Source organism: Nanorana parkeri, unplaced genomic scaffold, assembly GCF_000935625.1.
Source record: "Nanorana parkeri isolate BGI_ZX_2015 unplaced genomic scaffold, ASM93562v1 scaffold1246, whole genome shotgun sequence".
Classification (NCBI taxonomy): domain Eukaryota; kingdom Metazoa; phylum Chordata; class Amphibia; order Anura; family Dicroglossidae; genus Nanorana; species Nanorana parkeri.
In genome coordinates this window covers 1-16,757 of record NW_017307514.1, presented here as the reverse complement: position 1 = coordinate 16,757, position 16,757 = coordinate 1, and the positions used below count along the sequence as shown (strand labels likewise).

The window sequence follows — 16,757 nt, the reverse complement described above, 5'->3', positions numbered from 1 at the left end:
GGAACCCCAACCAATTGTTTTTTTAATTCCGGTTAGAGTGAGGAAGGGTTAACACCTTTTGTTTGTGGGAATCTTCCTATTTGGGACAAATACGCCATTGAAAACACTCTAGGACACACTAGCACGCTGTTTACACTTTGCCCTATGATAATGGATGTAATATGCTTTGCTTTGCCATTCATTTTGAATGGCACCCTAATACACTAAGGCATTGTAGCGCCATGTTGCATTAGAGAAAAAAGGTCATGTGCATTTTTAAGCATGTTAGGGTATGGTGGCAGGCCAAATCATTTTGAAAGGACTGCCTTAATGCAGTTGACATTAATGCATGTGCTTTAACTCACTGCGGATAATGTGAAAGTGGATAACAGAGAGGTGCAAATGGACACTTTAAAAAGGGCTTTTACTGCTGTCTTTTACTTCTTTAGGGAGTTTCTGCTTACCTGTTCTAGTCATCAAACAGGAAGTAAGGTAAAATCTCCCTTTATGTGTGCAGTAATGAATGAATATTCATCTTGACTGTAATTATGCATTTAAATATGCAAATATATATTCAAGGAAATATGTGTTATATTAATTATTTTGATTACACTATTTCTTATATATGGGCATGGAATTTTACTACTCTAAGCATCATATTGCTAAAAATCACTATGTATATCACTATGTACATGTGTATATGCAACTTTTAACTGTTAAGCCCTGATACCTTTCCAACTTTCACCTTTTGTGTCCTTTTAATGAATGCACAATCATTTCCAAAATGTATTATTTTAACCTAGTCAATACAGAAAAGCACCCTATTGAGTGACCTCAACAGGATAGATGAACTAATGTTAATTTAATGCCTCTAAAAGGTGAAGGATGAAAGAGTTTAATGCCATCCTGCTCATTACAGCTTTTAATATGTTAGTATTTGTTACCTATGCTATTCCAGTTTCTAATCCGTTCAAGACAATAGATGCTTTCTTCTTGTCTCCAAAAATTTAATATTTTATTGCATGTTTAACATTTTAGTAGGTTTAAAGCACAAATACATTATTTTATTCTATAGTAGAGGCTAAATCTATTGTGACAGTCTCTTTGTATGAATACCGGTGGGCTAAATGTGTCTCCAAAAATTTTGGCGTAATAGTACAGATATTATCATATATGTAAAGTCATAAATTTGACTACCTTGAGAGCAAGCTCATGCAAGAGGCTCATCTTTTGCTAAATGTGAAGTTGCACAACCTTGCTACTCTGATAGTGGGGTTTCACTTCACATAGTCTTTGCTGCCGTCTGTATTGTGCTGGTCACTTCTGGCTATTAACCCTTCCTGTTCTATAGCAATCTGGTTGTTGTGAGCACAAACCAGAATTTTTGCTGTGGGCAGAGAGGTAAAAATAATTCTAACCTGGGCAGAACTCCACATTCCAGCCTTTTCTGCCATTCACAAGACATATAGACAGTTGGCAGGCAGAGTATCTCAGTCAACAGTGTCTGCACCCAGAGAAGTGGTCCTTACTTCCGGAGGTGTTCTCATACAGTACCTGTGTCACAGTGGCCATGGACCCCCTTGCCTCTCATGTGGCTCCCCCTGCACAACCTCTGTGAGGCATGTTTTCTGAGCTTGCTGCCTTGTCCTGTAAAGAACCCTTTCTAGTCTTATACAAGGATAAGGTGTCATTGAGGCCTGAGGCCTAAGGCCTTCCTCCTTCCTAGGATGGTTTCAGCCATTCACCTTAATCAGGAGAGTATTTTTCTATTCTTTTGTCCAGCTCCTGTTTATGAGAACAAGATTTCTCTCTAAATGTGGTTGGTGTATTCCAGTTTATATGTCTGCCATGGGCAACATTAAGAAACCAAATTGCAATTTTGTCATTCCTGAAGGTCCCATCTCCAGGAGGCTCTGGCAGATCATCATACAATGGTCTGAAAGATAAGGTTCCACCTTTTCTGTAAAGGTGTATTATACTAGATCTATGAGTGCTTCCGGGGCTTCTGGCATTAGGCAACTGTTCCCCTGATTTGTAAGGCCACCACCTGGTCTTATTTTCACACATTTTCTAAGTTTTTCCCATGTGGATGTTCAGGCCTCATCTGATGCCTGATTTTTGTGTAGGGTCCTTTAGGCAGCTTTGTGAGCTGTAGGCAGTGCCAAATATATTCTTGTTGTTTTTGTAGGCCGATAATGTTTAGTTTTGTCTGTTGATCGCTAATTTGTCTGTTGATCGCTAATCTCTGCTTTTGGACATCTCTCTGGTTTAGAATTACTACTGATCCTGCATCGCTTAATTCACTTAAAGAAACTGATTTTATAGTAAGTAGAAATAGTTTTGGTAAGGCTGAGCAAAATCGAGAGGTGTGTCTGCAGATGGAATGAGAAGTTTAGCTTTGTGCTGATTGTGATCAGTCATGGGAGAACATGTGGCAAGATCCTTATGCCTGGGATCTGTTGAGAATGGAAACAAATGGTTCAACTTTAATATGTATTTGGTATGGCTGTGGAAAAATTATCACTATAATGTATATTTTTGCGGTCAATTTTGAAATAATTTGCATTTTTACATGCACCCCTTTGGCAAAATAATTCTTAACAGTGATCTTTAAGACTTATAAATGTTTTTTTTTTTTTGTTTTTTTTTAGGCTCTGCACTGCAAATAGTTCTTCAATATTCAACATTATCAAGATCTGCAAAGGCTCATAATCTTAGGATTACATCATGTTTAAAGCATGACAGTTTACGGTCCTTAACCTCTAAAACATCCAAAGACATTCCTAGTTCAGTGGAGCTCCTTCGTAGACAGTTTCCCAGAGATGATTACACAAATGTTACCAGTAAAATCTTATCTTTGGTTGGACGGAAGATACATAACCAGACTTACCATCCATTGTGGCTGATCAAAGAAAGAATCAAGGAACATTTTTACAGGCAATATATTGGACGACATGAAAACCCTCTGTTTTCAGTCTATGACGATTTGTGTCCCATTGTCACAACAGAACAAAATTTTGACAGACTTCTTGTTCCTTTGGACCATCCAAGTAGAACAAAAGGAGACAATTATTATTTGAACCATTTCCACATGCTCCGTGCTCACACATCAGCTCATCAGTGGGATTTGATGCACTCTGGACTGGATGCATTCCTGGTTGTGGGAGATGTTTATCGCCGCGATGAGATTGATAGGACCCACTATCCAGTTTTTCATCAGATGGAAGGTGTTCGTCTGTACTCAAACCATGAGGTAATGACACATCACTTGACATAGTAAATACTATTACCACCCAACATTATTTGCTTGGCTTACAGTACAACTGGGGTCAGGCTACTAAATAAATTGCATATTAACAAGCAGTAAGTATGCTTTAAAATAAGTACTTGATGGCCTTTGTAGCTTTAAGAACAGTGAAGCTATTCATCCTAAAACTTTACAGCGAAAAAGCATGTTTACTTTCACTCCCAGCAGTGACTTGGCAGCCTGCCAGCCTGCTAATTTAATAAAAAACATAGAGCAGGGACACCAGAAAAAGGAGAGAGCAGGGTCCTGAAACTTGTCTAGAAAAACTTAATTGTTTCTCTTGGGGGCATTTAGGAGTATTTGCTCCTCAGTGTCTGCAGCTACAGGGGTCAGGTGAGTCCTATTTTTAATTTTTATTTACTGGTTGTTTAGAATACTTAAATATTTGTATGTGTTTAGCCTGGCCACAGTTCTGCTTTAATGTAAAGATGGGACTAGGATGTATGTTAAGGTATCTGTAGCTGTAGGAGAAAGATCTGCTATGTACTGGAAAATTGCTTGTTCAGACACGGTTTTGTACCGCCAATAAGAACATGCAAAGCTTCTTACGTGCCTGCATGGATAGGACTTTGATAAACATCTGTCCCATGTTTAAAAGATTCCAAAAAGGTAACAGTGTCAATAGTGTTCTTTTCTATTAACTTTTTTCTTACACCATAGACTGCACATAAAGTGCTTCTCTATCCAAAACTTGTATTCTTTTTTTCGGTTTGGATAGAATAGGGAACGGCTAGAATGTCTATTAGGTTTTTTTTTTTTGGCTGTGTCTCATTGAGGAGATTTCTCAGCTTTTCCTCTCCCTCTCAGACAGATGTCACATTAACCTGCTGTTTTGGAGGCAGTAATAACATTTTGAATTTTATAAAAAAAAATGACCATGCTATCCAAACAGTTAAATTTTAAAAATGCATTCAAGTACCTTCATCATTAACAGAAATGCAGCCAAGTGATACATAAATAAGATACATTTTTGTTACTAGTTAAGGTACTTGAATGCATTTTTAAGATTTAACTCATGAGTTTAGTGTCACTTTAACTCTGCACCCTCCTTGTTTATCTGGTACAGATAATACAGCATAAACAGGAAAAATTATAATATATTTCTAACAAAATCCTTTCTAACCGAAACAGGGAAAACCAAGCCACTTTTCTAATATAACTGTTTACGCTTCCTTTTTTTTCCCTGTGCTTTGAGATCTGTCATCATAGATCCACGCTGGTGTAACCATGTATCTGTTTAAATTCCGCTGGTTTGCAGTGTGTAAAGAGAAACACAAGTAAACAATTAGTCCAGTTTTATTATATATGTTTTTAAAATTGTTTTTTTATATATATGTATTTATTTCGTTATTTATTTATGTGTGATAGTCCTTTGTAAATAGTGCTAACCGTTTGGGAAGCCTTTCTGTGTTGTATTTGAATGTTAGCTTGGTGATGGCCTTTATGATATGCAGCCTTGGCTGGGACTGGGCGGACTGCATCTGGGCTGCACATGGTGTGAGCAGGCCCTTTGTGGAGTAGGAGAAAAGTTTAATTGTTTATTTGTTTCCATGGTTACCACAGTGTGTATTAAAGGAGAACTATGAGGCGAGTAAAAATCACTCAACCTCATAGTTCGAGCCGACCTGTGACAATGAAATTGTCACAGGTCGGCTCAATAGATCAGGAAGTGAGCGAACACATACCGTTGCTCGCTCACTTCTCGATCTATCCCTGCATAGAGCCATGACTGTCACTCACGGCTCCCTGCAGGGATCCCCCCCTCCCCTGTCCGATCCTCCAGCGCTTAGGAGAACTATGGGGAAAAGCACTGACCCCATTGTTCTCCTTTAAGCATGATGGAGCCACAACTTACCCAGCCTTTGAGAAAGGAGATTCTGCTAGCTGTGTTCATGCCAATATTTATGCGCTGTGTATTTGTCTTCCTAATGTGAGTGCATTCTTCGTATTTCTTATAATAAAAATACGGGGTTACACTATGGAGGTTTGCTTTATTTATTTTATAACTGTTTACGCTTCCTTTTTTTTCCCTGTGCTTTGAGATCTGTCATCATAGATCCACGCTGGTGTAACCATGTATCTGTTTAAATTCCGCTGGTTTGCAGTGTGTAAAGAGAAACACAAGTAAACAATTAGTCCAGTTTTATTATATATGTTTTTAAAATTGTTTTTTTATATATATGTATTTATTTCGTTATTTATTTATGTGTGATAGTCCTTTGTAAATAGTGCTAACCGTTTGGGAAGCCTTTCTGTGTTGTATTTGAATGTTAGCTTGGTGATGGCCTTTATGATATGCAGCCTTGGCTGGGACTGGGCGGACTGCATCTGGGCTGCACATGGTGTGAGCAGGCCCTTTGTGGAGTAGGAGAAAAGTTTAATTGTTTATTTGTTTCCATGGTTACCACAGTGTGTATTAAAGGAGAACTATGAGGCGAGTAAAAATCACTCAACCTCATAGTTCGAGCCGACCTGTGACAATGAAATTGTCACAGGTCGGCTCAATAGATCAGGAAGTGAGCGAACACATACCGTTGCTCGCTCACTTCTCGATCTATCCCTGCATAGAGCCATGACTGTCACTCACGGCTCCCTGCAGGGATCCCCCCCTCCCCTGTCCGATCCTCCAGCGCTTAGGAGAACTATGGGGAAAAGCACTGACCCCATTGTTCTCCTTTAAGCATGATGGAGCCACAACTTACCCAGCCTTTGAGAAAGGAGATTCTGCTAGCTGTGTTCATGCCAATATTTATGCGCTGTGTATTTGTCTTCCTAATGTGAGTGCATTCTTCGTATTTCTTATAATAAAAATACGGGGTTACACTATGGAGGTTTGCTTTATTTATTTTTTTGAGAGCCATCCAGCCCTGTATTGGAAGAGTGCCTGAGAATAAGAGCAAACCAGCAGAGGAGGGTATGAATACCTGAAGAGCACTGACCTGGAAGAGTTTATTTAAATATCATATGCACGGGATATCACTCACCATTTTGGGACTGTTTGCTGAAAAGTTGATAAATATTGTTTATAATTGCACAGGATACTATTCACTAGTGTGGAACTATGTGCTCACTGAAAAGCTGACAAAGATTGCTCACTTAGTTTGTGGGTAATGGTCACTTGTAATTGTATGCACAATTTGATGCACATTAAGTTGTATTGTTTTGCCACAATTATTGATATGTTTTTAGTGTTTTGCATACTTTATTGATTGGAGCGCTGCACATAGTTTATATGGAGAGATTTATTAATCTTGATAGGAAATATATTTATAAAAGCCAACGCTTTTCAGGGGATTTCCACTTCACCTTCCTCTGGGCTAAGAGACAGGACAAAGCAGACAGGAACATTTACTTATTTTTATAAAAAAACTTTAAAAAATGAAAGGGACATATAAATAATAATAATTAAAAAAGTTCAAGCACTTCATGCCCGCGTACACACACATACAAATGCAAACAGGGGTCAGGTACGCCTACATATAAAAACGACAATTGTGCCACGTGCCACACATGTTTACATATCTCCGCAAGCATTGAAGTGAGAACAATAATTCTAGGGCTATCACTCACTGTTAACTCAGATTAATGAGCGGGAAGGCTTTAAAAGTGTCACCTATGGGCATTTTTGGGTACTGTATTTTTTTATATTTTTACATCTGTCAATAAACATTTGACATGTTTGGTATCTATTTACCCAATGTAACCCCATCTTTTATATTTTACAGACAAAATGGGACATTATATTGTGTGTGTTTGCACTAAGATCCATTTTAGTGTATTTCCTCCTAAAAATATTGATTTTATAAACATTAGCAGAGTCCTAAGTTGCTGTGCCTGTCTCTATGACAGATGCAGTGGCCAGGGGAGAGCTCAGAGACGCTGAGTTTGTGATTATATCAGACTCTGCCTCAGTGCACCTCCACACTGTAAATGGCGGTACTTGTGCCAAACTAATGTACCTGTTTCCAACAGGTTCCTGAATCTGGTGCAGGCACTGACATTCATGGTTTGGATGGACAACAGATTTTTAAAGAATGTTATTGTTTTTGTGGAACACTAACCATTTCATGCCTATGATATCTGCACTAGTTACTTAGGTGTACACAGTGCAAAGTATTTTACTTTATGCATTTTTGTTTTTCAAAAGCCCTCTGCCAGTGTATAAAATTAAAGTGACATTAAATCCTCAGATTTTTTAACATAAACCAATACTGTAATGTGTGCCTTACTGTAATCCATGGTTGTTTCCCTTCTCTTTGCTGCTCTTCCTTTTAAATCCTCATGTCTTCTCATGCTTGGGGAGAACTTTCCTTTTCAGCTCAGGGCCTCTTCCTGTAGTGCTGGCTCAAGTTACAGGCCTATACAAACGTATACACAGACACCGTGTATCCATTCCTGAGACAAGGCAGTCTGCTGCAAAACAGAAGTTCTGCAGAGCATGAGAACAGATACAGATTTAAAAGGAAGATCAGCAAAGAGAAGGGAAACAACCATGGATTACAGTATTGTTTTATGTTAAAAAATCTGAGGGTTTAATGTCGCTTTAAGTAAAATAAAAACAGTGTTAACTGAATATGACATTGGCTCTAATTAGAATAAAACTTAGGATACTGTAACAGAAAAGTCAACAAAGGTAATAAAACAAAGATATGACAGGACGTATATAAAAGCAGAGTATTTTAACACTTTTTTTTTATTTTTATATCTGCATTGACAGTTGATTTCTCTTATAAGGGCCTTAGAAACTACTTGCAGGAATTCTAAGGCAGTTGCAACAAAGGCTTGGGTAACCAGTACAAAAAAGCCTAATTAGATATGATTTGTGGTAAAATAGTGTTTTCAGTAAGAAAAGAACATTTTCTGAAGGTGATTAGTAGAGATGAGTTCGCAAATAGTGGTTTTATTACTTTATTTTTCTTCTTTCTGATTTCTTGAGCTAATTTTTCATACCATGTGATCATACACACAGCACCCATTTAACTACCTCCGGGCCGGCCGTAGTAAAAAAACTGCCGGCCAGGAGCTCTCTCGATCTGAGCGGGCGTCTCTAGACGTCCGCTCAGACACGCCCCCTTGCGTGCGCGGGAAATGGCCGGTATTTAAAAACGGGCAGCGATGCCCGTTAATATACATGCGATCCGCCGGCTGTAGAGCCGGCCGATCGCATGTATGGGGTGCCGATCGGGTGTCCCCCTCCGCGGTCCCCCCCCGCTGTTGTCCCGCTGATCCCGAGCTCCACAGTGCCCGGTGCGAGCCCGGGATCAGCATGTTGCCTGTGTCACATGGGATCGGAGTATTTCAGTACAGCGTTGCATGACGGAATAAACGTCAGTCAAAGTATCGCAGCGCTGAATACTGAAAAATGGCCTGGCCAGGAAGGGGGTCTAAACACCTGGTCTTGAAGTGGTTAATGGATAAAATCAACCCCATTCCTCTTTGTGACACTATGGGGATGATTTACTAACCTAAACACACGCACGCACTAGGTGCGTGTGATTTTCACACAGCAAAACCTATTTATCAACCAAAAAGTCTCTAAAAGCATATTTCCACTAATGCCATATATGGAAAAATCATGCACATGATGCATATATAATGCTGCTTCACAGTTTAGACAAAAATGGTTAGCTCATGCATTTACATCCCTGCATTCATCAACGCAAGCAACACAACATAGAGCTAATTTACACAACATCACCTTGCAATTCATGCTTGGCTTTGCACAACACACCTGCTGGGTGTGTACACACTACAAAGGTGTTTAGATTCCACCCATAGATCATGCTGGGAGGGAACACACTATAGAGGTGTATACATGTTTGTGGTGTGTTTATAAGGTTAGTAAATCAACCCCTATGTATCCTACTGAGTAGTATCTAATATTGAAACCTCCATATAGGATTTCTAGCTAAGTCCTGAGACCTCTATCATCACGTCATTGAAAAACAATAGCTTGCAATGTGTACTTGGTCTTCCGGTCAAAGTATGTATGCACTAGTATCCAACCTACATTAACAATTGAATGCAGGAAGGTGAATATTTAAGTCTAGCTAACTCTTATGGAGATCAGTCTCATCTGCGTACTTAGCTGTTGAATACAATCTGTTATCCGTAGGGTTATACTAGTGTTGTTGTGTACATCCAGCCAAATAGGTAATACAACGTAGGTAAATAAATATATAAATCTTTTTTTAGCCATCAATGCTAGAGATATATGGAGCTCCATGGTAGTCTTTCAAGGTGATTGTGTTTTTTTCCTCATTTCTTTTTAAAGTGTATGTCAGTTATGGGTTGACCAGTCAGGTAAATTCACAACAAATCCTAAAGGTTATGTCATACTTTTTTGGGGTGAGATGTGACACCCAAACCAAAGTTTGACATCATATCATGTTTCTAGTTTGAAATTCATATAACACTAAATAGAATAAATGTCATGGTTTATAATTTAGAACTCCAGAGTCAGATTACTTGCACATGTCTGTTGCTTCTAGACTAGATGAACCACACCAATTAACCCTAGAGAACAACCGGTTTGGATTCTTGTCTTTTATAGGCACGAGGTATAGGAAGTAGCAACTAACACAGCAAAAAGTAAATATAAATTGTGGTGGAAAACCCCTTACATTTGTGGAAGAATGATGTAGGAATGTTAAAAATAGCTAGTTTTTTTACATTAAGCTTTTGACCAAGATCTTGACCAATAGATTGAATACCTTTTTGTCCTCCCTTAGTAAGAAGGATCAGGTGGGCTTTGTGCCTAGGTGCCAAGTAACTAACACAGCAATAAGTAAATATAAATTGTGGTGGAAAACCCCTTACATTTGTGGAAGAATGATGTAGGAATGTTAAAAATAGCTAGTTTTTTTACATTAAGCTTTTGACCAAGATCTTGACCAATAGAGTGAATACCTTTTTGTCCTCCCTTAGTAAGAAGGATCCGGTGGGCTTTGTGCCTAGGTGCCAAGTGGGTGACTGCATTTGCAAAGTACTTCAATCGATACACCAGGCCCATCTCTGCTCCCGGGATCTTTGGATATATCAAATGCATTTGATTCCCTTTCCTGGTTCTATAGCATTTTGTGCCCATTTTCTTTCCTGGATTAGAGCTTTAAAGGCTAGAGTGAAATATTATGGTTTTGAATCCCTTCTATCGACTATCTGTAGGGGCGCTCGGCAGGGATGTCCACTGTCCCCGATTCTTTTTATTTTGACATTGCAGCCCCTCAACGAAGCCATTCCTACCAATCTAGATTTTAAGGGACTGGAACTTGTGGGTCATGATTACAAACTTTCCATGTTTGTTGATGATATGTTGCTCTCCTTACCGTTAGTTCACACTTCTCTTCCAAATTTGTTTGGGTTGCTGAACGCCTTCGCCACCTTCTCAGGCCTCCGTGTCAACTAGTCCAAATCTGTCGCCATGTCTGTTTCGATGGGTTCGTCGTTGCTTTCCTCTTTACAGGCTTCCTATCCTTTTTGTTGGTTCTCGACCTTGCCATATTTAGGTATAACCTTGACCCCATTACAAAAATTTGTACCAAGCCAACTTCCTGCCTCTCTTTTTCCCATTTATCTTCCTTACTGGATTCCTGGCTCCATTACCCTATTTTTTGGTTTGGTCGTATCCACCCTGTCCAAATGTCCTATCTACCGTAATTATTATTTTTATTTTATTTGAAGTAGGTCCAGGCCCCGTGTTGGCAAGCATATTGTTTTTGCACCTAAATCGGTTGGAGGGTTAGCAGTTCCAAAGATCCATAAATATTATTTGGCAGTGAATATCACTCCTTTAGCCCGTCTTGGTGACTTGGCTGAGATTCTGGGTTGGGCTTTATTGGATTTTCTGGATTGTTTTCCTCTTCCAATCCTTATTATGGGTTCCCCCTTCCCTTCGTCTTAAGTCGTTTGGCCCTGCTATGTCTCACACTCTTTGAATCTGGGATTTGGTGCAATTTTCTGGTTCTCATTCTTCTCCCTTTCTTTCTCTGCTGCAGCTCTTCCCGTCCGCTCTCTTTTCTTCCTGCTTTGGACTCTCTCTCTCAAGGTTTTCACTGGTGGAGGGAGCATGGCTTTTGTGATGTCTACTCTCACTTTACCCCCACGGGTGTTAAGTCTTTTCAATTACTTTGAGATTCCCACTCTGTCCCCTTACGCAAGCATACACCCACATCCACCTCTTTACTCCTTGACCCCTTTTGAATGTAGATGTCGGTCAGACCCCCGTAGTCCTGGGATAATTTCCCAGGACAATAAAAAAAATTGCTACATTTTCATTTTAACTGTTTTAATATTTTCATGTGTTTTTTTTATATTATGGTTTTTCAACATGTAAATGGTTGTTCATGCTAAAATCAATAGGCTTGTGGTGTCACTTATATCCTTCCTGTAAACAATAGCTTTTCGAATGATTAGGATGTTTTTTTGGTTTGTGGTGTAGCGGATGAGAAAATCCCACTGCTTGTCAAGTTCAATAATCTTCACTTTTGCAGCAATGTCTCTTCTACATAACCTAAGTGTATTTTTCTATCATATTTCAAAAGATGTGAATGCCTAATATCTTTGCTAGAACACAGTGTAAGATTTTTACGTAGTAATTATATTTGCTTAGCACAGCAGGGAGGAAAGAATAAAGCAAAACCAAAATATTCTGCAAGTTAATTATCACTATCCCAAGTCTCTTTTTGAAATCATCGTATCTGTTGATTTAAAAAAGATGATTTTTTAAATCAATGGATAGTGGTGTTACTATTTGCACATAGATCGGATCTGCCATGAGTAGCAACAGAAGATTAGAGTTGACCATTGTAGTTGCGATCATCACCAGGGCTGCATTTATACTTCCTACACCCCAAAGCCAGCTCACCTATGTCACATGTCACAAACCCCCGCCTCTATCTCTGCTGAATGGCTATCCTTAAGCATACACTTATATTTTTTCATTCAGCCTTGCGGTCGAAAAAAATAAACTAAACAGCTTCCTCTATCCATGCTGATTATACAAATCTCCTACTGTGCCCTTTGTATTCTGATAGCGGTGGGTGTGCCATGGTCCGAATACCCAAACAGTAATGGCAGCGGATTGGCTGCCCTCACTGTTCACCTAAAGATTTTCCATCTGTTTTTTTTTTTCTGATGAAAGGATGCTGGAGAAGAAGGGTGCCGACGGGGGCACGCACTGTGCGAATTTCAGCCAGCTTATCAAGAACTGGCCAAAATTCGCACAGTGCATGGCTAGCTTTAGAATCACACTAACGAGATCAGATGTCATAGCCACACAAGCAATGCTGAGATGGGTCAGAGAGGACACAAGACACAGTTTACCTGCTGTGTGTAGTACACCTAGAACCCATGCCTAGAAGATTAGGAAAACTCTCTCCTTAACTTGCTTGGAGTTTGGTTCCAGGTGTGTGGATTCATAGTGGATGAACTGATAGTACACAGTACTCTTTACTACCAACAAAAAAAAGATCAAACTGTAAGGATAATAATAATGAGAACCATGCTGAATGCCAATGGGAGGCACTTTTTAACCTGTACAGAACTCTGTCTTCTGTACGCTGTACAGGTGTTAGTAAAAGGATGTTTGGGTGGCTCCATGTCATCCCTAATAGCCTTGCTTTCCAAGGCCATGGCCTATGTTGGCCAGAATTCTGACCCATGATTCTCACCCCACATAACCTTTTAGGGGGCAAAGTGTAATTTAGCTTAACATTTGATATAAAGATTGCTACGTTTTCGGGGGGTCTTTTTATGTATTTCATCAATTTTCCAAATTATTGAAAAACCTCTACACAAGAACTTGTGAATGCTTGGCCATGTGGGAGATGCTTGGCCATGTGGGAGAGGCTTGAGTCACACATTCCTGTACAGAAATCTTTTTTTTTTGGCATTGAGAGATTACTAAGCTTATAGGTAAACCAGCAAATTTTTATAGTTGGACCTATATTCAAATGTCAACTTCATGCTTTCTTAACAGTGTTTCTGAGGTGAATAAAGTATTAGAGAGTAATACAATGGTTTAGGTTTCTGGAGAAAATGCTGTTGTAGTCACCTCTTCAGTGTTGGCCAGGTGAAAAAGGGTAGGACCAGATCAGTCTCCTCTCAGATCCTATCCATCAACAGAGATCACGTGGTAAAATCACCCTTGCCTTACCATAGTTTTATTATAAAATATATCATGTAATACATGAACATCGTATAATACATGAACATCTTAAATTGGGTCGGCCTTTATCATTAGCAGCTTTAACTTTACATTAAATAGTAGTAAAGAAAAGGCCACTGTGGTTTTATGTCCAGGTTAAAGCATAATTTACTGCATTTACAGGAAAGGGTTTGAATAAATCATTTAGCTGTTCTGTTTAAATTAGTGCAACAGAATGTGTTCTAATTTAAACCACTCATACATACAAATGAGAAACATGTGATAGAATCTATTCAGCAGTTATCAGTCATTAAGCCCTGTGTTCAATATACTTTATATATGTGTGCGTGTGTGCGTGCGCACACACACATTCCTCCCCAGGGCCCATTGCTTACCCTGCTAACAGATGCTCCCTGCTAGGATCACCTTCATGCTACAAAGAAACAATGAATAGGTAGTAGGTAGTCTGAGCAATCCCTTCCCACAATGAAACTTTATAACGCATTGCAGGACTGCGCTATGTTCTATGTAAAATAAATGAGTTGAATGATGAGAGAGGAGTTCACAACACTTTAAACAAGCACAACAAACAGTCCTTGATGAAGCATATGTGTAGTTAATATACACAGACTATACACTGAGTGGCCAGATTATTATGACCACCCCATCAGTACTACGTTGGGCCACGAGATGACTCCACGAGATGACTTGAATGGTGATGCGAGGAATCTGACACTGCACTGTTGCCCTTCTGTTGTCTTGTACCAGTTTGCCACTCTCCGTTCTGCCCTAACATTGACTAGTCGATGACGGCCACAATTCGCACGTTCAGACCCAGATTTTCAGCTGACTGTCCAGTCTTTAAACACTTTAACAACAGCTGCTCTTGAACATTTAACTAATTCTGCTGTTTTGCTGATACTCGCTCCATGGCTCAGAGCGCCAACAATCATCCCACGTTCAAAGGCTGTTAAATCGCGTTGTTTACCCATATCTTCAGAAAAAAATCACTTCTACTGTCGTGGTAAACAATCTGCTCCCCTATTTATTAGGGATGCACCGATACAAGCATCGGTATCGGCAGCGATACAGAGTATTTGCATGAGTACTCGTACTCGTGCAAATACTCCAATACATAAAACGAGTACCTGTGCCGCGTGCGCCATCTTCAGGACCCGAATTACCCATTCACTCATAAAACACAGAAATGCACTCAGAAATGCACTCTGAGGATGAGCTGATCAGCATAATAAATAGTACCGGATTAAACTCAAAAATGTTTGAGGAATTAAGTTTTGAGTTTAATCCGGTACCATTTATTATGCTGATCAGCTCATCCTCAGAGTGCATTTCTGTGTTTTATGAGTGAATGGGTTGTTGCAATAACCAATTGCAGTAATGGTCTGGCCCTCTAGCAACTTCAGCGCAAAATTATATCTAATTTGCCTACAAACGTCAGGTGGTCATAATAATCTGGCCACTCAGTGTATACACTATGTACAGGAGCAGAAAACAAAAAGAAACAAAAAGAAATCATGAACATAAACCCTTACCACTTGGCGTCTCACTAACATATAGGATCCCTAGCCAACAAACTGGGAGCAACCTACTGCTGCCCCAGGTGCCTTTCTTTCACCAGACAGGCAATCATGCTCCCCAGCCTTCCATACACTGGTTCCAGGGCTAAGCAAAATCCCTCAGTTATATATAGATAGATAGATACCCTGTTTCCCCGAAAATAAGACCTACCCTGAAAAAAAAGACCTAGTACTATTTTTTGGGAATTGCTAAAATTTAAGACCTACCCCGAAAATAAGACCTAGTTGTGACCATTCCCAGGGCCGGTGGTGGCATAAGGGGGAACTTGAAGAGTTGAGGGAGAGGCAGGAGAGAATCAGTGGTGCCAACTAGACATGTGCACTGACAAAAAATTTGTTTTTTTTCATTTAGTTTTGATTCGGATTTTGTGTTATTTCGTTTTTCGGGATTCGGGTGTGAAAGTCAATACGGATTCGGACGAAATTTGTTAGCGGTAGGTCGTTCGAACGTTCGTTTCATTTTTGTTTCTTTTTTGTTTCGTTCATTCGTTCGTTAGTTGCAGCAAAGTGACATTTGAGGGGGAAAAAATGTTTTTCTCCTTCTCTAATGTCACTTTGTGCAGCGAACAAACGAACCGAATAAGAAACGAACATGCGAACGAACTACTAACGAATTTCAGAAACCGAAATTCGGATTCGTTTGCATTCGTTATATCTGCAATTCGGATACATCTGAATGTCCGAATTTCCGAAAATTCGTCCGAATGTCTAGTGCCAACATGTCTAGTGCCAACAAAGCCAGCGCTAGAGGAATCGAGGCGGCACCAGAGGGAGCAGAGCCGCATAAGCCGATGCCTCCTCTATAGCGCCGGCTCCTGCCACAGGCAGAGTGATACCAAATGCATTCCGCCTGTCAGGAAGCAACAGTGAAAGTGCGCTTCGCTCATTCTGGCCAGCGATTGGTTAGCAAATTGCTCTTTGAAAGGTTCGGCACCCCTGATTGCCCTGATCACCATATTTGTGTACATGAATACATGTAGACTTTTCTACATGAATAAGTGTGGATTGTTGTACATTAAAAAGAAAAAAAATAAGAAAATAAGACCTAGTGTGTTTTTTTGAGCCCCAAAAAATATAAGACAGTGTCTTATTTTCGGGGAAACATGGTATATAGGCTCTGCAAACCCACATGTTTCTTATTCGTACAATAAATAGTAACAGTACATTATTTAGGATGGTGATACTAGCAAAAATAATTATATATTACATTATATTGCACTGTCAAGGACTATGTTTAACTTTATTGGTTGAAATAATGTGCATTGCCTTTGCCATGGGATTACGAGACCTTCTATGTACATATATCAGTACCAAACGGGGCTGATTGTTGTGCCTTGTCTCTTGTTGTAAAAACGTTTATTAAAGAGAAAGTTATCAAAAATTATTATGCACTAGTTGCTATATCAGACCTTCTTCTGATAATATATCTTTTTTTTTTTGTTTAGCTGTTTTCGGAAGTAGAAAATATGGATTCTTGTCAGTTGTTTGAGCAAGGGATTCGAACACCTAACAAGCAAGAAGTCCACACTTTGGAAGCTGTAAAACTTTTGGAGTTTCGGCTGAAGCAAACACTTTCTAAACTTGTAACGCATCTTTTTGGAGAAGGTAAGTGCACTTTCGCAAATATTAACAGTGCTTATAAACAGTCCATGATGGTTGGACAGTCCAACTGGTGAAAGATTGTTCTGTGGGGGGCGGAGCTTGCTAATGGCGGCGGCTAGACGTACTC

The 16,757-nt window shown here is 39.5% G+C and overlaps 1 protein-coding gene across 1 annotated transcript; it reads left to right on the top strand.

Moving 5' to 3' along the window:
- Window positions 1-2,602: 2,602 nt before the first annotated feature.
- LOC108797219 (phenylalanine--tRNA ligase, mitochondrial-like) lies at window positions 2,603-16,633 on the top strand (the record flags this gene model as incomplete). The annotated part of the gene is made up of 2 exons (XM_018568791.1): window positions 2,603-3,232; window positions 16,474-16,633. Coding segments are annotated over exons 1-2 (790 nt in total), but the record flags the coding sequence as incomplete, so codon positions are not given.
- Window positions 16,634-16,757: the final 124 nt, after the last annotated feature.